The following is a 23941-nucleotide window of genomic DNA, read 5'->3' on the forward strand; positions in this document are numbered from 1 at the left end:
GACCTTAAACCAATACAGGACTATTAAGACTTTTAAGTTTCTGCTATCTATATAAGAAGACTTCACATCTGGTTTAATTAGAGCATTAGAAAGCAGTAATATAACATGTGATTGTTTGTTACTTTATTAATTATAGTGAAATATAAATAAGGTAGATCTCAAAGAGTTAGTGTGCTCGGAAACGATGACCTTGTGAAACCCCGCTTTTAATAGAAATCAACAGAAAAGCTGCAAAATCGCGCCCTCTAGTGACGGCAGCGCACAGTCAAAGCAAAACGATCGGTGTTGTCTTTCTTGTCTGTATTATTTAGTTGGTTATTTAAAAAAAATCTGCTTAACTGAGATATCTCTATCACTCGGCACTGTTCGTATATAAGAATTTCTTTTACAGTCTTTTGTGTAGACTGTAGACTGTAAACGCTGTGATGACGCATTTCATGTGCGATATTAAAAAGGGGCTTGATAGTGCATTTCACCGCATCGATACTTTATATGGAATAACAGAGATATCTTGTACAAAAAAAGTAAATCTTTAATCAGACATGGTATGACAATGGAATTCTTACTGTTTATCAGTTGCTTAACGAAGAAGGTGTATAGCCTACTTTTAACATAGCCTATTCTGAATTTCTCAATAAATGTATGATTCCCGTGGGCCAAAAGAATAATTATGCTATTATTTCTGATGCAATCCCTGACAGAGTTGTATCACTATTACGATATCTTGATCGTCTAACCAGTTTTTGTAGTGATACATATTTATTGGGGATATTAATATATTAATAGATAAATGCAGTAACAAATATATTATAAATATTTTAAAAACAAACTATTTGCCTTGTTCAACAGCCTTTGCCTTGTTTTGGTCTACTAAATATGAAAATATTAACTGGAAAAGAGTATGGTCAAGAACATTTTTTTTTATTAATAACAAAATTAGCGAGGTATCCTATTCAATTGTAGAGTTGCTTGAATCTTTCCATTTGAATATTGAAAATTTAGCCTATATGTGAATTTTGTAGCAATGCCAAAGAATCTGTGTCTCATTTCTCTCTTTTTTTTTTTTTTTTTGGATTGTACAGGTATATTCAAAAATGTTTTTGGATTGGATGTTTCATATTTCATTTCTGGTTGTTTGGAACATGTTTACAAATTGATCTGTATGATGTAGTATGTTTTGTACAGGACAATGTTGATTCCATAAGTATGATGTGCTTCCTTATACAACTTTTTATTTTACTTGGAAAATATCACATTCATGTGGAAAAAAATGGACTAAAGCTAAGCCAAGCTTTGAACATTTTATTGAAGAGATTTAACAATATGGTACTGCATTAGATAAAATTAAGAACAAAAAAGTAAGAAAGACCTACGAAGCTTTTTGTTATTTTAAATTTATGTAATTTTACCCCTGGCATGACCTACTTTATTTGACATTCTTATGTAGGCTATGTTATTTTCTACTTGTTGTGAGGTGTATATGCATGTACAAATCTTTGTATATTTTTTGTTGCATTAAAAAACCCTTAATATTGCTTTTTTTAATACATTTATTTAAATTAAAAAGTATAAATGTGTAAAATTTGTGTAGTAAATAAAATAAAAAGAAATGACAAAAGTTACACTTTTTAAAGAAATAAATAACGTACAAAGATACTATATTATTATTATAAGTATTGTGAATCTTTTTATAAGTATTAGGCCTACAAGTCTCTAAAATGAAGCAAAATCTCACACAAAACTCGTTTTACTGTTAAAACCTAGTTAACTGCCTACATAGACAACGTTTTGAGGCATTAATATGCGCGTTCCGCCAATGATGTCTAGCTAGGAGGCTACTAGGTTTTGAGACACGGCCATTGTGTTGCGCTCAGTCAGGAATCTTCGCTCTTCACTTCTTCCTTGAGTCTGATTTTAAAGGGAGGAGCTGTAACTCTCGGGAAGATCTAACGTTAGAGACTTTGGCTGAGGATAACAGCAGCTTTTGGACGTATTAAAAAGTTTTCCAGCAGGATTTTGAGGTATTTGTTTATGCAGAGAAAGAGTTTGTGTGTAGAGTGATGCATGTAGCATCGGGCTAACTGATCTTCGTCTACCCCTCCCTTCTTCATCATGTGTGTGTGATTTAAAGGCTGTGGTCGTCATGTTGATTGTCAGTGATGTAGCATGGGTGTGATGGAGCTGTTCTGTCTGAACTTTATTGGCTGGATGAGTGTGTTTTGAGGAGGTTTTCCTCGCCCTGGCTAACTGGCTAACAGGATTAAAGCCGCTAGTGAACTGATCCTCATAAAGCTGACAAAACAAAATAACGCGCACAATCTCAACGGTTTGAAGAACCGAGCCTTTAAAAAAATATATATATACAGTGGTTAATGCAAATGTTAAAAGCTACAGTGAAGTGTACTTAGTTACATTACGACTTCAAAAGTCATTTCATCACTAACGTTACTCTTTATTTTTACTTTGCACTTGGTACAAAGGCAATACAGTTCATTTATGTAAGTGTGGATAAAAAAATAAAGTAAACTGTGACATATTATACCCAAAAATGCTTCATACAGTGGACCACCAGTAAAATGTATACCTTTGGGACCAAACATTATTCCAGACACTTTGACCTGTCACCTGACAATGGTTTTGCTTTTCTTTAATTGCTAATGCGACCTTTTTACACCACAGACTGAACAAAATTAAGCATTGCTTGGTAATTTGTTGTCCTAAATTGGTATTCTAATTGTGTACTTAAATTTAACAGCTGACGGTTATTCAACATAATTCATTTGTGAGACAGTCTAACAGAAGCATGGCCAAAACCAGTGAAATATCACTCTGAGTTATTGTCATATTTTATTACCATTTTCTAAACTTTAGCGAATAAACTGTGATAATGTGAGAAATGTTGAAGGTGTCTGCTAATTTTAGTTTGACTGTGTGTAGCGTACACACACACATTGTGTTTTCATGTTGTATGGGGACATTCCATTGACATGGTGGTTTTTATACTGTACAAACTGTATATTCTGTCCCCTTACACTAACCCTACCTCAAAAACTACCCATCACAGAAAACTTTCTGCATTTTACATGTTCCTAATGGGGACCAAGAATGTCCTCACAAGGATTTAGGATATTGTCATCTTTGTGGGGACATTTGGTCATGTTGTCCCCATAATGTAGGGTTTATCAGAACACACACACCATATTCATGTGCCATGGTATTTGCATGGTCCTTTAAAAAAATAACCTTGGTATTATGTTTGCGCAAAGCAAACCATGCGTCTACTAACAGACTGAGTGTTGATGTTCTGTGCTCATAGTGTAATGTTAACCTCTGTGATCTGTTTTTAGGACTGAAGGGTGGTTAATTATGGATCCAGCATCTCTTCCAGAACAACTGTCCGTTGTTAATGAACAGGTGCTGAACTCATCGGGCAGAGCAGTGACCGCAGCTGTGTGTCTGCGCCGCTTCCTCTGTTACGGCTCTGAGAGCACCACATACAGCACTAAAGAGTGTCCTCTGGGTATGGAGAACGCCCTGTCCCTGATGCAGTTCATCGAGGGCGGACGAGGCTGTGAGGTGGTGGAGGAGATCAGACGCCTGAATCTGGAGGGCCGCGCTGTCCGTCCCAACCCCAGCCTCTTCGCCCTGGCCGTCTGCTCACAGCATGCAGACTGCAAGACCAGGCAGGCCGCCTTACGGGCGCTGAAGGAACTGTGTCGCGCGCCCGTGCAGCTCTTCACATTTGTGCAGTATAAAAAGGAGCTGAAAGAGGGCTCTGGGATGTGGGGACGGGCTCTGCGGAGGGCCGTGACTGATTGGTACAACAGCCAGGACGGTATGAGCCTGGCGCGGGCCGTGACTAAGTGCAAGCACAGGGCAGGCTGGTCCCACCAGGACCTCCTCAGGCTGTCCCACATGAAGCCAACCAATGACGGTGAGTGCTTGCAAAATGGTTTGCTGTGGACAGCGATGGGTTAATGTTTAATCTTATGGAAATAAACCAAATATTGACATCTAAAGGCACTTTTTGTAATGTCTGTTCAATGATTTCTTCTTGTGTCAAAAGTCGCATGAGGAAAGATAAGCATGTGTTCTTGTTCTCTACAGCTGTTGCTCTTGTTTGCAAATACATCACAAAAGGATGGACAGGGGTTCAGGAAGCGTATGGCGATAAAGAGATCTCTGATGATCTGCAAAAGGTTTTTGGATATCTGGAAGCTGTGGAGAAAGCCAAACACTCGACTGATGAACAGGAGCTCGTTCATTTTATTGAGGAGCAAAGGCTGGAAAAAGAGCAGGTTCTGACCAACCACCTGAAGTCCAAAGAGGTCTGAACCACATTTATATTTTAATAAATTTGTTAGTTGTTAATAAATTTTGAAGTGGTATTGAAATGGGTATCAAGCATTGTGACATTTTATTGGTATCAACTACTGAAATTTTGGTGTTGTGACCAGTGTTGGGGAAAGTTACTTACAGTAATAAAACAATAAAATAAAACACAAATGTTATCTTTAACTAAAGTCATTTTATCTTACTAGTATGGTTGAATTGGATAATATAAGGTCAGCAGAAAAGACATTGGTTAATAAAGTGAGATTAAATGCATAAAGTATATCAGTCTTATTTAACATATTTAGTTATTGCAGGTTTGCGTGATATTCTGAGTTTGTTTCACTGTTTTTATTCATTTTGAGCAATACTGAATGTGTTTTTGTGCAAGTGAGGAGTAAATGCTCACATTTAGTCTAGAACTACATGTGTTCGCAGTGCACCTGATTTCTCTCAACATGGAGACAGGAGATCTGTCATTCAATAGATGGGAAAGCAAAGTAACTTGCGTTACTTGAAAAGTAACTCAATTATTTTGTTATACATTTAAAAGTAGGGATGCCCCGATCCGATCCACGGCATCGGTATCGTGCCGATACTGGCCCAAAACGCTAGATCGGATATCGGAGGGGAGAAAAAAAAATTATCCGATACCTATGATCCGATACCCATTAGGGGTGGAACGGTACGCATTCGTACTGAACGTACGTTCGGTGCATGGATTTACACAGAGAATACACGGTATAAAAATAAATAAATCTCGCGTGCACATTAATTAATGTAATACGAAACTAACGTTACTGTTAGATACGCGCATACGCGGGTTCTTTAGGGACACCTAATCTGTAGCCCGCCTTAGCTCTGAACGCGCGTCTATATCGCTTCAAACGCTCACTTCATCATTATACGCGCGTGGCGCGTCCTATTCGCTTTGGACGCGCGAATGGATTCAAACTGTTCAAGCATCGAACTAGACGCGATAGACGCAAATTTGACGCTCTATTCGCGTTTTGGTGTGAACGCAGCAAAATGAACAGGCTGCGATGTCAAGATTGCAATGCTGGTGTGTGTGTGTGTGTCAGAGAGAGAGGCACGGGCGCGATCGAACAGTGGAAACAAAAAAACATACTCCGTCATTTTCATACAGGACATCATTAAAACTGGAAAAAGTGTTTAGCCTACTTATATTTGTGTAAAACCCAACATTGTGCTTTTGTCAAACTGTAAACTCTTGTCAAACTGTAACTGTCACCCAACCAAAATCACACACACACACACACACACACACACACACACACACACACACACACACACACACACACACACACACACACACACACACACACACACACACACACACACGCTGTTTAAAAGCAAAAATGATCTCATCTTTTTGGACATTCATCATTGCATTGGTTTTCATTTCTTGTCCTAAAACAGAGCACTAATCTGTTTATTTTTAAGTTACACATTCTACATTGAATAAAAAAGAAAATCAAATGTGTTTTTAAAAGTAGTATTATTTTATACAGAAATAAATTATTTATAATTCAGATGAGAATAAAGTTAAAGTTAATTAAAATTTAAAGGAAACAAATATATTGATCTGAAATATAGCAAATTAATTTTAAATTCATTCAGGTTACCAAACATATCTCAAGGTCTTTTGAATAAAGGCTGGCAGTCTTTCATTATCAACTGTTGTTGTGGACTATATACTGGAGAAGTATTTGTTCTCCATTTGAGTGAGATGTTTTTAAGTGGCTAATTGAGGAAAGTGCTTCCATTATATTTTATTATTAGTAGTATTAGTTCAAGAAAAAAATAAAAATATCGAATTGATATCGGTATCGGCAAATAGCCAAAGCTGCGGCATCGGTATCGGTATCGGAAGTGAAAAAGTGGTATCGGGACATCCCTATTTAAAAGTAATGCATTGCTTTACTAGTTACTTGAAAAAAGATCTGATTAAGTTATCCCAAACAATGGTTGTGACAGCCCTAGTTTGAGCATAGAAATTCAAAGTATAAAGTAATAATAAAGATAAACTACAGAAACTTTTCGGATTTTTCTGTAAATGCAGTTTTCTTGGCAGTGAATGCACATGACGAGCACTCATGAGGCTGAAATGTCTTCGTTTTTTGTTGACAATGTTGTTATTGGTCCCTTTCAGGTATGGAAAGCATTGCTAAAAGAGATGCCAGTGGTTGTTTTATTGAAGCATTTGGGTAAGTTGACAGCAGACAAGGTTCTGGCACCTGGAAGTCCGGATGTTGCCGCTGTTTGTGAAAGGATTCAGGATGAGACTGCACTGAAAAAGGTCAGGTTACAACAACAACATCATTTTAAGACAATAGCAGCATCCAGTAATGCTCCTTAGTTCAGTTATTTTGAAATCTTATCATTTATTCTATGTGTAGCATTGGGACCCTTAAAAATCATGAATGCATTATATAGCAAAAATATCAAACTATGTGGCACCTGCAAACAAATCAGAACTAAGTTTCCGGAGCCATTTTCCAATGACTTTGAATTAACTGGTGTTTTGGTGATTTTTAGTGGATGTATGAAGTCAGCAAGTTCTCACAGGTGTCCTAACAGAGTATCCACAGGTGTAGTTCATCACATTAACTATGAACATTATAGTAATAATATATTTATTGTTTTATAATCATAAACTCAACAAACTTATATTTGTGAAATGGTTTGCTGGAAAAGTGTTATCTTTCCTTAAAATAAATTATGCTTTTCTTTGTTATTTTGTTGTAATAAAAATAATAATATTAAATAATATGTTTAACGGCCAATTTTAGTGACATTCATACTAGAGCTGCACGATTCTGGATTAATTGAGTATCATGTTTTTTGTGTTAAACAAGATCACGATTCTTCCATGATTATGAATGGACTAACCTAAGTAAAATATTATAACATGTACATTTACTAGAGGCTCTGACAAAATGTTAGTTGCTTTAATTTAAATTTAAAACATATATATATATATATATATATATATATATATATATATATATATATATATATATATATATATATATATATATACACACTCATTTGTTTCAGTAATTTGTTTCATTACTGGATGAATCAGCGTTTTTTCAATGACTTTGGCTGCGTTTAACTCAGCTTAACTCCACTCCATTTTATCTCAGTACTTATGTGATAATCTAAATTATTGTAAGATAGAAATAAACATAATGTGTGGTTGAAAAGACTGTTTGTGAAGCTGTTTCATACCTAATCATGATAACTTCTCTCTGGATAAGCGGCAACTCGAACGCAGATTTGAATGTTCAGGTGTGATCTTATCAAAGGTTTCATAGACACAGCAGAATCATTTACTGACTTTGTCATTTAGGAATGAGATCACGTGGGTGTTTGAATCAAGATCGAGATATTTTAAACGATTAATCGTGCAGCTCTAATTCATACATTTGAAATTAAATATAAAAAGTCCAAATACTTGAATATAATAAAATATACATTTTTACATGTTAATTTTCAACGTGTGTGCTATTTCAGGCAAAAACACAGCCGTTCAACATTCTTGTGGCATCTGAAAACTATAAGAGAGGTCATGGGAAGCGTAGCAAACTGAAATGGGAGCCGGACAGAGACATTGTTCAAGCCCTGGACTGCGCCTTCTGCAAAACTATTTCAGTGAGTGACGCCTTGACGTAAGCTGTGTAACGCATTTGTTTTTCGAGATACTGTATATATCAAACTGTGATGTTAAAGGGATTGTTCACGCAAAAATGAAAATTCTGCCATCATTTACTCACCCTCAATTTGTTTCAAACCTGTATGAGTTTCTTTCTTCAGCTGAACACAAAAAGAAGATATTTTGAAGAATGTTGGTAACCAAACAGTTGATGAACCCCATTGGCTTCCATAGTATGGGAATAAAATACTATGGAAGTTGGTTACCCATATTCTTCAAAATATCTTCTTTTGTGTTCAGCAGAAGAAAGAAACTCATACAGGCTTGGAACAACTTGAGGGTGAGTAAATAATGACAGTATTTTCATTTTTGGGTGAACCATGCCTTTAACCTGTGACTCTTTATGTCTCCAGACAGTGGAGCCCACAGGCAAGCGTTATTTGGTGGCAGTTGATGTAAGTTCTTCTCTGAGCAGCGTGACTCACGGCAGCTCCATCAGCACTGTGGCAGTGGCAGCGGCAATGTGCATGGTAAGACTACACCACTGCAAACTGTGTTCTAGAATACAAGTGACGTCTATCAAGAGCCTTAAGTCATATTTTAAGCTAATATTTTGTCCTTGGAGGAAGTGTGTGTTGCTGCTGAGGTCCGCCCTGCACATATTTCACATTCCTTGCATATTCCTTTTCTGACGGGACACTCTAGTCTTGTAAACATCAATGAATTGCCTCTCCAGTGCACTGCTCTCATATGCGAATCATGTAAAGAAATTTTAGACACTTTAAGAAGAGCGAAATGTTGATTATATCCAACCAAGAACTTACAAACCCAATTAAATCAAGAGTTTTGTGACCTTTAGTTGATTCGTGATCGCTTCTGTCTGTATGCTAGTTCGCTTCTAAAAGTGGACAAAATGAACATTTAGTATTTGCACATTTAACCCTGTAAAGAAGGATGACATATAAAATAATAATCAGAAAAATCTTTATTTTTTCTCTTTTTTTTTAAATGTAACATTTATTGAACGTTTAAGACCAAATATAAAAAGAATTCTAAAAATAAATGTTCCACGTGATGAAAATTGATACATCAGGAATTAATGGCTCATATTGTATGATATAGGAGAATATGAAGCTCATACTGGAAGAGGAAAAAACACCTTTTATTCAAATTGTAAAAATTGTGCAGTTTCTAATTCTAGTTTTGAATGGCCAAAAAATAAGATGAAATTCTGAAAGCTTGTAAATCAATGAGATCTTTATAACCGTATAGCTGACTACTTGTATAAAATGCATATAGATATCAGTTGTGACTCGATATTTGTCTATAATATGTGACCCTGGACCACAAAACCAGTCACATGGGTCAATTTTCTGAAACAGATTTATACATCATCTGAAAACTGAATAAATAAGCTTTCCATTGATGTATGGTTTGTTTGGATAGGACAGTATTTGTCCGAGATATAATTATTTGAAAATCTGGAATCTGCATTCACTCACAAAAATATATTTTTTAATATATTTATGGTAGGAAATTACCAAAATATCTTCATGGAACATGATCTTTACTTAATATCCTAATGATTTTTGGCATAAAAGAAAAATCAATAATTTTGACCCATACAATGTATTGTTGGCTATTGCCACATATATACCCGTGCGACTTGTGACTGGTTTTGTGATCCAGGGTCACATATGTCTTAGTAAGACGATATTTAAATGTTTAGTTTAGTGATCAAAGCTCTGTAGTTTTAATTGTGTGTAGTGAAACATATATTGTAATACATTATTGACAGATAAACGACGTTTCTGACGTATCATATTTGATACTCATATTTTAACATGAGTTAGTTTTCTTTGAATGGTGTATGGATAATCCAGTAAACCTAAATTGCTTCAGTCCAGTATATGTTCATCTTGAAATATTGCTAACAATATGAAAGTTATTCTTATTTTTACTTTATAAAAATCATTAAAGATTTCACAGCAAAGAGAAACGTGAAGCAGTACCTGACGGTGGCCAATAAAAGTATTTTTACATATGAGCTTAAAATAAAAATATCAAAATTTGAACCTGATTGTCTTAATTTTGAGTTCATTGAAATTAAAAATGTTAGTTAATACAATGAAGGAGACAAACTCAGAATATTATGTTATCTGAACCATTGATTTGACAAAAGATAAAATGTTGTGATAACATACTGTATCATGAAAATATTTTTTTTACAGTGTACCGAATGTATTTAACGGTTCCCTTTTTATTTGCAGGTAATTGCACAAACTGAGCTAAACACGCAGATTGTGGTTTTCTCTGAAGGAAGTGTTCTTCCCTGTTCTGTCTCTTCTGATATGACGCTTATGCAAGTAGCAGCACAGCTCATCCAGGCAAGAAGATCTTGAGAAAACATTTCATGCTATATAATGAATTATTACATCTACTGTACTACATCTGTAATCATAATCTACATGTGACTTCCCTCTAGACTCCTGGTGGCAGTACGGACTGTGCCTTACCCATCACTTGGGCCTCGGAGAATGAGAAAACTGTGGATGTCTTCATCATTTTCACCAATAATCAAACCCTTGGGAGGGAAAATCCAGCAGACACACTGAAGACATATAGACAAGTGAGTGCAACTTGAAACTGAATGTAGAAGCAATTTGTTTTAACTTATTACACTGTTATATTCTTTGCTGTCTGTAATATGTTTTAATAAGGCTGTTGATTTAACACAAATTTAGTGCAATTAATTAAAAAAAAGTATTATGTTTTTGTATTTTAATATCATTTAAAATGTAATTTATTCATGTGATCAAAGCTGAATTTTAAGCATCATCACTCCAGTCTTCAGTGTCACATGATCCTTCAGAAATCACTCTAATATGATGATTTGCTGCTCAAGAAACATTTCTGACTATAATCAGTGTCGGAAACAGTTGAGCTGCTTAATATTTTTGTGGAAACCATGATGCATTTTTTTCAAAGAATCGCATTTATCTGAAATAGAAATCTTTTGTAACATTATAAATGTCTTTACTGTCACTTTTGATAAATTCAGTGCATCCTTGCTAAATAAGTGTTAATTTCTTTTAAATAATGAAAACTATTTCTGACCCCCAAACTGTATACAATTAATCTACAAATAGATTAATTGGCTTATCATGTGATAATTAAATTTTGAAGTCAATTGACAGTCCTTCAAGTATGGTTTTCTTAGATTTGGTAATAGTGATAGGATGTTCTTCATTTTAAAGAGAAAATGTCATGTTTGTGTTTTTTTTTTTTTTTTTTTTTTTTTAGAAAAGTGGTTTATTTTCCAAACTGATTGTGTGCGGAATGATTGCCAACTCGCTGTCCATCGCTGACCCTGAAGACCGTGGCATGCTGGACATCTGCGGCTTTGACTCGCAGGCAGTCGACGTCATCCGTAACTTCGCACTTGATGTCATTTAAAATCTTTTGGTTTTGTAGCATGCAGACAGTTTTCTGAACGACAACAAGACATTGATGCACCCCACGTCAACAAGCAAAAAAAAAAGACAATTTTTGGAATCAAAGTCTGGAATCAAGTCCAAGTGTAATTCAATATCCAGCAGGCTGGATTAGTTGAAGGGAAAATCAAAAGCAAATTAATGAAGTAATGATCTTCATTCAGTATAACTATGTTTTTTAAACCTGGTCTAATGTAATGTTTGCTTCTTCCCAAGAAGAGCATAATTGAAGTACATGTCTTTTACACAGTTTTTTTTTTTTTTAAGTTATAAGTTCATGTATGTCACTGACCTGCATTGGAAGTAATGTTCTATTTCATGGTCTTCATTCATGTTTTGTTCTGTGTAATGAGTTGTTATAATATTATTATAATAATACTAATATATATATAATATAATATTACACTTTGAGCTGAAAGTGCACAGATAGCTCTTCCACTAAAATCTGTGAGAAATATGAAGCAAAATACATTTGCAAGTTCATTGAATTGGAAATCGAGCAATGTTTACACGACAACGATGTACTAAAAATAGGAACGTTTTTCCGTTGCGTTTTTCGTGCACAGATGACAACATTGTCAAAATGGTCCCCGTTCATACGGATCCTCGAAAAAGATTAAAAATGTTTTATTGTGCTGCAGGCCAGTAGTTGGCGATGTCACTTTGTAAAGAAACACTACGCACCTATAAACACATAATACGCATGTGCATGACATCACTGTTTTCACAAATTCACGTTTTTTTTTTATGCAGAGACGATAATGGTTTAGTTTTCAAAAACTTGCACTTTGAAACCGTTTTTCAAAAAGTTTCCGTTTTCAGGCCCCTGTTATCAAGTAAATGAACGACCAAAATGCATAAAAAGTTTCCTTTTTTTATTGAAAACAGTGTCGTGTAAACGCCTCTTAATTACCAGACTTGTTGGTAATGTTTAATGTTAAAATACCTCTTGTTTTGTGGTCCAGTAACCTGATATTTGATATATGAATGCAAATAACTTCTTATTATGATTGAAGAGAGGCTTGACACTTCAGTCTATTTAAGACTGAACTTAATATTTTACAGTTTACTCTGTGGTGCACTTTTGAACTTAATACACACACAGACACACACACACACACACACACACACACACACACACACCAAATTTGAGAGAAAAGAGGTATATGCATTGAATCGTAGAGCTTGTAAATGGATCTTGCTTCTAGATTCATTTATGTGTAGAAAGTTGCCTTTTTGCATTTTCTGTTGCTCTTTGTAACTCTTAAGGTCAAATCAAGGTTTTAAGTTTTCTAACGCTGCTAGGATAATAATTATGTAAAGGTAATGTAGGCACAAACTAACAAACACTAAAATGTCTGTAGACAATTACTACCTTTTACTTTTAAGATACAAAACTGAATGTACCTTTTGTTCTATTTGTGTAACACTAGAGTTAATTTAGATGTAAACCTCTTGAAGTATGGGATAAATAAGTATGACAAATAATGAAAGACTTTGGATGTTAAAAATTGAGGATACAAATTGAAATTAATTTGCTATTGTTGTATTGACTTTGTTGATGTAGTAACATGATAGCAAGTTACCAAAGTTTATTTATATTCTTTTTGTATTGTTCAATAGATATATTTCATAAGGTGACCTTATAGTGTTTACACTATACAATAATAGAAAACTGAAAGTATTTTAGTCTTTAAAGCCAAAATTGCTGTTTAAGTTGATACTACACGTTTCCTGTTGCCAATTAGATTATATCTAAAAAGGAGATTTTTTTTCTTTTATTAACAGCATTAATTATAAATTAATAAAGATCCTTTTGAGAGTAATTTGTTTGTGATGCTCCTTAATTCTATCTGTAATAGAATTCAGACAATATCTATAATATAACATTAATCACTCATGTTATTGTAATCGAGTCTAGCAAACTAAGTATTATTAATAGCAGATCCTGTGTTAGTTGCTAGTCAGTGTCAATAGCATTTTTTGAAAACATGATAGGCTAAAAATAACTGAATATAAGATAATTAGGCTCTACACTACTAAAGAAAGACTTGGGACAGTGTTTTTCCCCACGACATTACAAACAACCATAATCACCTTAATGCAAGAGATACAATGAATAAAGCAAAGACAGTCTTCCTGAAGTTCCTGTCTATGCAAAATATAGACTCAAAGTTAGTAAGGTCTTTCTGAAGGTATGTGAAATTGAGTTTTTGTTTGTATTAATATAATAGAAACCTAAAATGCATTTATTTTCTTTATTTTCTTTTTGTGTAACGTTTATGACAGTGAATTAACAGCTTACAGTTAAGACTTGACAGAGGCTGTTCAATTTAGATGCCCTGGATTTGCCTGACCTGTGCATGCGATTCTTAAATACTTTTTAATACATAACTCCTTTTCGCCTGTGAATAATACATTTACTGAATCAGCTTATATGGTCCCTATTGCGGTTGAAGTCCAAAAAATAACATTATAAAGCTTATAAATGCATGAATTTGACATAGGCACTATTACTAGCAGTGCTGTGCTGAGAAGTTGCGGGGTCTTAAATAAAACACTCGTAATGAGGAGGCGCGATCATGGCGGACGTGTTGAGTGTTCTTCGCCAGTACAATATCCAGAAAAAGGAGATCGTTGCGAAAGGAGATGAAGTTATTTTCGGAGAATTCTCCTGGCCAAAAAATGTCAAGACTAACTATGTCATTTGGGGGTATGTGTGCGCTTGTTCTGCTCAGTTTTGAGCTGAGCTGCTTTAGCTGCTAATGCGCTACTGATGGACTCGTGTGGAGAAACTCGTGTTGTGTTAAAATGTTAATGGAAAGGAGAAGGCGTACTGTGTCTGTAAGCTAGTGTAAATGCATATATACCGATAGATCATAACTAATATTTTGGCGGTTCCTTAAAACCCACTTGAGTTGTTTTCCTTGACAACATCGTAGGCTTCACTGATGCTGCGCGACAACTTCTCAGTTGTTATTGTTGAACCATTGTCATTTGAGCTGAGTGAGAGTTTAAAACTTTGAAATCAATCACTATTCACTAACTTGGTTCCACGAAATAGGATCTAAAAACTACAAAGTATGTTTTTTGTACATGCTATACCTTGAAGTAACATGTAAATAACACGGAGCATGCATATTTTGAGACGAATGGTATGCCTCAAAGTACTAGGATATTATCTAATATTTTATCTAATACTACACTGTACCATGGAGTCACTACAATCCTTTTTTTGTAATGTTCTGTTATTGTTCACGAAAGTTAGTTATGTTATGTTATGTTAGTGAACCCACTTGATCTCTTGTGATGTGTCCTATCTAGGGTTCATACAAGGTTGTTGCGGTTTGTAACGCATTTTGGTGGAAATGTATGTGAAGAGTTCAGATGCAAAAGCCTCTAAGGGCCATCTGAAATTTTCTTCTAGAATGATAATTTTTATCAAGCTTGTATATTTAAATTCAGTAATTTCACTTAAATGGCAATGCAAATTAACTATTAATTGTCATTTAAGTGAAATTACTGAACTTAAATATATGGGCTTGATAAAAATGATCATTAAAGAAGAAAATTTCAGATGGCACTTAGAGGCTTTTGCATCTGAACTCTTCATGTATCTTAATGAAAGGGTAAAAAATGACCAGACTGCAGGTTCAGTTAGTTCTTTTCTTTTTTTTTCTTTTCTTTTTTGGTGATTTTAGAGGTTTGTTGCAGTGAGAGCAATTGTCAAAGTTACTTGTGTACTGGAGGGGTAGAAAAATAATTGATCCACAAATGAATTTACAAAATCAAATCAAATAAATATTCATAACCTTTCAATCCCATTTTTCATTGAAATTATGCTGATGTTATAATGCAAAAAATGCTAAATAGACTTAAAACCTTGATTCATGTATGTATAAATAAATAAATATGTATATATGACATGCAATTTAATGTCATTTCAGAACTGGAAAAGAGGGACAGCCTAAAGAGTACTACACTCTTGACTCCATTCTTTTCCTGCTCAACAATGTGCATCTTCCTCATCCGTCCTATGTGCGGAGAGCTGCAGTAAGTAAAACGATTTTATATACGTATCATGGTTTGTTAATCTTTTAGATGCCATGGACCCTCATATATGATCATGTTTATGTAGGAGTTTATGTATGTTCATTCACTGGTAGAAGTTTTGTCTTTTATAATGTAGACTGTGTTCACATTTTGCATAGTTGACTGGAAAGTAAAAGGTAAAGCTGTTTCTCTGATTGCAGACAGAGAACATCCCTGTTGTAAGACGACCTGACAGAAAAGACTTGTTGTCCTATCTCAATGGAGAAAGCTGTAAGTGTGACGAGAAATCACAGACGTTACCGTGTTCAACTCATTACTAAAGCAACATAACTATTTATCTGTTTGTAATTAAAGTGGCATTTAATACATTTTTACAGCGTCATCGACGAGTATCGACAGAAGCGCGCCCATTGAGATTGGTCTACAAAGGCCGACACAAGGTGTGTGGATATACATTTTTTTTGAGCATGCTCTTCGTTAAAAAAATCATCATGCATAGGCCGTAATTAGGCATGTGATAAAAGTCTGAAACATAGTTTGAAAAAGTTTTGAAGATTTGTAGTCAAGAATCACCAATTTACTGGCAATAAATTACAATTGTTTTAACAGTTAAAAGGGCAGCGGATGAAGCGTCGTCAGAGGCTAAAAAACCTCGGGTTGAGGTGAGAAACATTTTAACACAAGTATTGGCTTTCCATCTAAAGTCTTTGCTTACATTTATATTGCTGAAAAGCAGAGCTGTAGGATATAGGATTCTAATTTATGATTTATGCATGTGATTCTCAGGATGAAGAGCGTGTGCGTCTGGATAAGGAGCGTCTGGCGGCTCGTCTCGAGGGTCATAAGGAAAGCATTGTGCAGACGGATCAGATCAGGTATGATCCAGTGTTTTAATGTGCGCCTTTTATGCTTTTTCGGATATTACCTTTCATGATGTGTGTAATATAGCTGTTTGTGAATGTAAAAGTAAAAGATCAAAGAGCAGATAAATGGAGTTATTGTCTCCCAAAATAAAAAATTGGTTCTGAAATTCAAATTCAAAATTTGCATAATGCCAGTCTATGGTCTTTATTGGCTGCTCGCGAACAACGTATACTTTGACCCTCAAACTCTGTAGTTGTAGCTGAGACTGGACAAGTTTGGATCCTGTTGTTGACATGTCAAATCAAATTTATGTTTGACATGCTCATGTCAAATTCAGATATGGTATTGGCCGTTTCGGCCATCTGACCAATCAGAGCAGAGTCAGAGACGGGAAAGGTGGGGTTTAGAGAGACCGAATTCTTGACTGATCTGTTTTAGACACTGAGAAGATTAAAGTGCTTTTTTCGCCTTTTGATTAGGGCTGGACGATAATGATAATTATCGTGATATAATTTTCCTTGATAAAACGATAACAAGAGTTCGATATAACGTTTATGCGTCAAAAGCGGAACAAAACAGCACTACTCACTAATCAAATTGCCATGGTTTTAACTGTCTAAATGTATGTTATATGGAAGTCCAGGGGTTCATTTGAATTAAATTCATAGTTAGAATATTTAAATTTTACCATATAAAAATGTTTTACAGATGTTACTGATTTTGTTTATGAACATCAATTTACATATGTATCAGAACTCAAGCTACTGTCAAATGTGCATTTCTAAGAGACAAAATATGTAATTAATATCGCAGCCTGCACTGCAAACTGTGCTGAAGATATAACGCGTCCTCAAACAACACAAACCTGTTTCATTACAATAATCACCCGCTGTTACCACATTCAGAAACTGAGAAATGATTTTATCTATTAAGATATTTATTTCAAGGAAAAATGACTGAAAAAGTGTAGAGAATTCAAAAACGTGAAGTGTTTGTCAAGTTCTGACAATAAAGAGTAGTTTATAACCACAATTAACTGTATGGTTTCTACAACTTTCGCTTGGGTGCAAAAATCTGCCTTTAAACTTGAAAGAAATAAAGCCTTGACATTTATCGTGGAATTTATCAATATCGACTGATATGAATATTTTTATCATGATAATTATTCTGTCCAAATCACCCAGCCCTACCTTGGATGCATGTAAACCTGTTGTTGGAGACCTTCAAAACAAAATTAGGAGCCTTTAAAATGGCATAATTAGAGAACTTTATCACTATGACTATGGGAGTTCACAATACATACAAAGGATCTTTCAAACAAGTTTGTAAAAAATGCAATGCAAGTGGTGATTAATGGATTATCTAAAGAGCGTTTTATAATTTTGTTCTTTATTTTTTAAAATGTAATTCCAGTTTTATAAACTCAAAGCTGTGCTGTATATTGAATATAGTCAAAGTTGGAAAAAGTTGTGCCTTAGTTATGACCCTTAACTGCTTAGTTGTCCTAAATTGAGGCTGTGAGTCCCTCAGTTTAGCTAATTCTACTTCTGATGATCTTAGGTCTCTGTCAGAAGCCATGTCTGTGGAGAAGATCGCTGCCATCAAGGCTAAAATCATGGCCAAAAAGCGCTCTACTATCAAGCCTGACCTGGACGATGACATCACCCAGAAACAGAGAAGCTTTGTGGATGCTGAAGTAGACGTGACCAGAGACATTGTGAGCCGAGAAAGAGTGTGGCGGACGAGGACGACGATATTACAGAGCAGCGGCAAGGTAAGCGGAATCACCCGAATTTTCTTGACAAACAAAAACAAGGACTCTTCAACATATATATTAACAGCTATTAAAAAAATAAATGCCATCATTGTCCCTGATCTTTCCTTCCATGGGAGCAATTCAATTTTGTAATCTCCATTCAATAATTACCTCTGTTGCCATGGTAACTTCTTTAAAATGAATTCAATTAATTAATCAATACATGTAATTCAGTTAAAAATTATAATCAAATTGTGTATCCAGTCAAATTGAGTTGTTCTGAATTTGCTAAATATGCTGAATTGCAACCAAAAAATAGTGAAAATATATTTCAAGTTGTTAAACTATGTACTGGGGTGTAAATCAGACAGTTCATCACGATACAATATCGATTCTTCTCTACGATATTTGCCGATACCTACAAAAATTCTGCGATTCGATTCAGGGCTATATTGATTGATTTATCGATATTTAGATATTATGTGCCAAGTTTACACAGCCAGTTATATTTTTATTATACCATGGTCTGGGTGAATACTCGATTCTGATTGGCTGCAGGGTGTCCGTTAAAAAGTGATAATGTACACCTAGGAAAGGCGTCCCGTCAATTTGCCTGATGACAGTTCTAAATGATTGCGCTGGCTCAAACTCACTGATCAACTGCTGCGGTCGGGTCGCTGTGGCCACGTTGCTTGGCAACGCCTGTATACGGGAGATATTAAATAGTGCGCTCGACTTAATAAATACAGGGGTGCAAACAGCGCGCTTTTCGGCGCCTCCCGCTTTTTTCACGTCAGTTTGGGTGACTTGTGTGAATCGTGCAGATCCGAAGAGTTTTTTTAAGGGGGAGGGGGAGGGGGGTGGTGGTTTGAGAGGGTCTGATTATAATTTAACCAACAGTAATTCTGGATTGCGTCCACCAACAAGTAAATAGGAAATAAGCGAATCAGAACACTGCGCGCCAAACCAGCAGTATGTGCGCAAGCGTGAACCGCTAGTGTTTCTGTCTCACTCTGGATCTGCCACTGCATCACATTTCTCTCTGCGTGGCGTGGAGTGTCCGTTTTTATGTCGTCTCTCATGTTAACTGGTTAGAGCTTGTGTTAGAGCACAATGCCTGCGTGACACACACACTTCTCGAGCCGCACCGAAACCGCGTGCTAGAAATAGAACCGCAACCGACGCCTATTTTTCACGCGACACGCAAGAGTGTTGGAAGTTTTCAGACAAAATAGAAGGCGCAAATACATATTAATAAATTACATTTTGATGCTTGAAAGTCTCTCGGTTTTGACAAATGCATATATAATTGTAATTTAAAAAATAGGCCTAATTATCGATTTTCAAATATTGCCCCTGTCAATAGGCCTACAGAACGAAATATTCTGTAGCCTATTTTGCCGTCAATACTGCCGACGTTGTCTTTGCTGTATCAGGCTATATATATTATGTTTAACATCCAAATATAGATGGTCTGTCGGCGCACAGAGCCACGCAGTCGCAGACAGCACGTGAAGTTCGTGAACACCGAATTCCCTTTTCTTTCTTATCTATTTGTGTTTGAACAGACATGTGCACGAAAAAATAAGCCAGTGTTCATCTCAACGAGTTTCCCCGTAAACGCAGTCAAAATAAAACGGATGCGTGTCATTACCGGTATTAGATACGCGCATTCGTCTTAAAGGGACAGCACCCAATATACCTGCAGCTGTTTGTGTCACCAAAGTTAATCAAACAACAACAGAGAAAGAGAAAAATCACGTTTTGTCAAAAGATAAACTGTATTAATACTTAATACAGTTAATTTACCTGAAAAACATAAAGCACTGCTTTATTTCTCGTGTATTTGTGTTTTATTGTATTTATATTTGTATTTTGTTTATTAGATTCTATGCAGATGCACTAGGCCTACCCTACACAATTACCCCAATCATCCTAGAATTATTAATTCTTTACAAAAAGAGCTATTCAAATCATCAGGTGAAATTGTTTTCAGGAAGTAGCAGTAAAGCAAGAAGAAGTAGTGCAAGATAGTTTTTCTAAATTTCATTTGACTCTGTGCCTATAGGGGTGGGTTGGGGATGGTGGCAATGTAGTATCTGGATATTTGCTGCGGGACGAGGGCTTCGATTACCTCTCTCTTTTTTGACCATACATGTGTTTGCACCCCTGTAAATAAAAACCCTCACGATTTTTACTCTAAAACACATTAAAGTATTATTAATTGATTAAATAGTTCTTTCTTTCGTAAGTAACCATGGTATAAGCGGGTTAATGCCCTTCGAGGTGTCCATTATCAGGTTTTAATGGACTCCGCTGCGCGTCGGACGGTTCACGCCTCGCCGTCGTCCATTAAAACCTGATAATGGACACCTCGTCGGGCATTAACCCTCTGAGGTCTGAGCTGTTTTCTGGGCCCTGGAGGTGTTCTGACATGCTCTGACATTTGTGGTTATTTCTGTTACTTGTGACATTTTCATGGCTAAAGTCTAATTACACTGTATTCAGCACAAACTCTGCTACAATAATATATCAGCAGCATGTATGTAAAAGTTTGTAGTTTTGAGATAATGACATTTATGCGTGGTTTGTGAAAATACAAAAATAAATTCTCACTGAAATAAGGTCATGAAACCCATACTGATTATTTCTTCACAAGACTTTTGAAAATTGTATCACGTAGCCTAGAATATTTGCTCTAAAACTATGTGAGAATCACCCTGACTGCTCATTCAGAGAAGACAATATATTGATTTAAAAATTTTACGACGTGTTTTGTGTTAGAAAGCAATATGCGAAGGGGCGGATCACCTCATTAATATGAAAGCTTTCCACACCTGAGAAAGACAAAGAACCTCCCTAATGGCCCTATTAGGAGCTTATCAGGGCCCATCATTCTGACCAACCTTGCACAAAGAATGAGGAGATTTAAAAAAGAATGGCTTTTAAAATTGTTTGGATTTATTTACAACACAACATAATCCAAAGATACACAACAAAAAAGCACTTATTGAAGAAAGAGACCTTTGTGCCATTCCTAAAAACATTGTACATACCTTTCATTTTCTAAGGTGTTTAATTTTCACTTTACCATGTTCATGTACAGAGACATGTACTGTGAATGTTGAAGTCAGCAGGACTCAGTGGCATCTGGGCCCTGAAAAAAAAAAGTGAACATACTGATATCAAGAGAAAGGCCTGCACGATTTTGGGAATACATTTTAGATTTTTCTTGTTAAAATTGCTTTTTAAAATTCACAGAATACACACACGCACTCACACAAATGTTTCCAACAATATATAATGAACACCAGGTTTGTTGTGCCTTGTAGGTATAGGCTATGCGCAGTGCTGCATAAAATAATAACAATATAGCAGCCTATATATATTTTCAAAAAGATTTCAGTAACAACTAAGCTAGAGAAAAATATATTGATTATCATGTTACTTCAAATGTTTCCATTCGTTATGATGATATGAAATGAGATAATAGTAAAAACATGAAGCCGTTTGGAGCGTTTTGCTTTTCCAAAATATGATACATTCAAACGCGATCGCGATCAAAAATATGATACATTAAAACGCGATCGCGATCAAAAATATGATACATTAAAACGCGATTGTGATCAAATATAAAACATTATGATTAGGCCTACCATATACATAGCCTATCTACGTTTGAGCAGATATCCACAAACACAGTAACAGTAAACACGGGTCTAAATATTATAATATTCACCATATATCTAGCAACAGTTCAACTGCAATGTGAAATTTATGCAACAATAGCAAACTAATATGTAAGAATTTCTTACCTTATCTTTCTTGTCTTCAAATATCGTTCTTCTTCTTCTGATGTAAATCCAATGTAAGCTCAGGCACGTCTTTCAAACTCGACGAAAAGTGAAGTGAAGTGTTTTGTTGTTGAGGTAATGAGGGCGATCGCGTTCCACGTGGAGATTTGCATGTGAATATCTTTTGCGCGAGTGGGCGTGGCCGAATTAAAAATAATTAGGAAGCGTTTGAGAAGCTGGAAATCTTGTTGGTTTTATACAAATTACTTAAACAGAGAATATTTGTTTTCGTTTTGAATCCGATCATTTAAAAGTACACACTTAAATGTTTATAAAGGTGTATGGCTCATAAATGTGTAACAAGTATTCGCTGAGTTTTGTTTCAGTTTATTGACGTGCTCAAGAAAAAAAAGTTCACCGCGACGGAGAGGCAGAACGCACACACTGTTTATTTTCTTTATTTTACAAAAGCACAATGTTTTGATTTGATTGGAAGTGGACACATACAAAAGTAGAAATACCACAGATTCTTTTTTTATATTTATTTTTTCTGTATGACCATAAATGACGGAGAAATTTAAGTTTAAAGTGCTACAATGTGGAGAAAATCCAGCAAAACGCGCCGGCGCGTTTGTCGACCTCAGAGGGTTAACCCTTACATATTATATACATTATATAAACAGTGTTGTTCTATAAAACCACATGATTACTTGATTTTGACACTTTATTTGAACCAAATAGTGTTGCCTCATTGCTTTTGTTTGCTTAGGTGTATTTTTATTACCACAAACAAAATATCGAAGTAATCGTCAAAATAATCAATCGATTACCGAAATAGTGACAGTGACGTAATAGTGACAGACCTAAACCCAACATTTTATTAAAGCTCACTGCAATCATTTCACACACGACTGGCAGTCTTCCGTAATAAAGCAAGGCAGGTAATTTTGTAAAAAATAAAATATTAAAAATAGGAACAAAGAAAATAACAAACAATAGGACAAATACACTATAGAATGAAAATCTACATTAAATAAACATTTAAATTGAAACTTTTAATAAGGATTATTACACGGCTCTGTGGAATACTTGATTCTGATTGGTCAATTGTGCCATCCAGTTCTATGTTCTAAATTTTTACTTGTGTGGCAAGTAGCCGTGTAATAAGCGGGATAATGTACTTCTAGCTGGTTGTTATCTCAGAATAAACCCTGACAGGGTGATCAGGACCCTGATGCGAAGCGGAGGATATACATTATCACTTACTTAATCTATATTTATTTTATACAGTGAAAACTATGCAGTATTTTACATTTGATTACTTTATTAAAATGTGGTACCTGAAAACTACTGTAAGACTAACTTAAAAAGCACTATTTCATTTGTATCTTTCTGTTGTATTTATTTGTGCTATTTGTATAGCAGTTGACCCCCGCTGAAGCAGCTCTAAAAATGCCCCGTGCTATTAAATTAAAGATTAAAATCTGATGGAGCAATAAAATGAACAGTGAAAATAACAGAAGTTTGTACAATACATTTTAACAGTCAGAATTAAGCATGAAAATAACTTGTAAAAATTATATATTTCCCTAAGTAAAGGAAATATTTAATTGCTAAACACATTAAACCAACAAAAATTTGATTATTGATGATAATTGATCAAATTGATGATTTTTTTTTTCTTAATAAAAAAAAAAATTTGGCATTTGTAATTTTTCAGTATATTAGATAATGAAAATACATTGGTATCGGCCCTAGTACTGGGGATGGGACAATAAATCTATGCATCGCGATTCGTAGATTGATTTTGAGATTCTGCGATTTTTCGGTATGCATTGATTCTCTCTCCAATGTATTCTGAGCTTAGTTTTTAACAGCAGATAGCGCTGTAGGCTAGTTTTTAACCACACCCTCAAATGCTCAGGAAGTAGAGCGCTGAAGAGCTCTTGTACATTCGGCTGTGTGAGAT

General features: G+C 35.2%; 2 protein-coding genes across 2 annotated transcripts in view; both read left to right on the forward strand.

The window, feature by feature from the left end:
• The first annotated feature begins 1825 nt into the window (after nt 1-1825).
• ro60 (Ro60, Y RNA binding protein) lies at nt 1826-11606 on the forward strand. The gene is made up of 9 exons (XM_081373746.1): nt 1826-2021; nt 3348-3934; nt 4108-4328; nt 6506-6652; nt 7873-8010; nt 8425-8541; nt 10282-10398; nt 10497-10640; nt 11315-11606. Exons 2-9 carry the CDS (start codon nt 3367-3369, stop codon nt 11465-11467), a joined length of 1605 nt encoding a protein of 534 aa, XP_081229872.1. The 5' UTR covers nt 1826-2021; nt 3348-3366; the 3' UTR covers nt 11468-11606.
• A 2431-nt stretch (nt 11607-14037) lies between these two features.
• Nucleotides 14038-23941, forward strand: part of cdc73 (cell division cycle 73, Paf1/RNA polymerase II complex component, homolog) — a 34692-nt gene continuing 24788 nt past the window's right edge. Inside the window, exons 1-7 of the mRNA XM_081374371.1 lie at nt 14038-14218; nt 15453-15558; nt 15759-15828; nt 15936-15998; nt 16168-16220; nt 16345-16433; nt 17983-18196. Of these exons, the coding sequence (XP_081230497.1) occupies nt 14088-14218; nt 15453-15558; nt 15759-15828; nt 15936-15998; nt 16168-16220; nt 16345-16433; nt 17983-18196 (726 nt within the window). The 5' untranslated portion in view covers nt 14038-14087. The remainder of the gene's footprint in view (nt 14219-15452; nt 15559-15758; nt 15829-15935; nt 15999-16167; nt 16221-16344; nt 16434-17982; nt 18197-23941) is intronic.

Source organism: Scardinius erythrophthalmus (genome assembly GCF_964197995.2).
Source record: "Scardinius erythrophthalmus genome assembly, chromosome: 9".
Taxonomy (NCBI): domain Eukaryota; kingdom Metazoa; phylum Chordata; class Actinopteri; order Cypriniformes; family Leuciscidae; genus Scardinius; species Scardinius erythrophthalmus.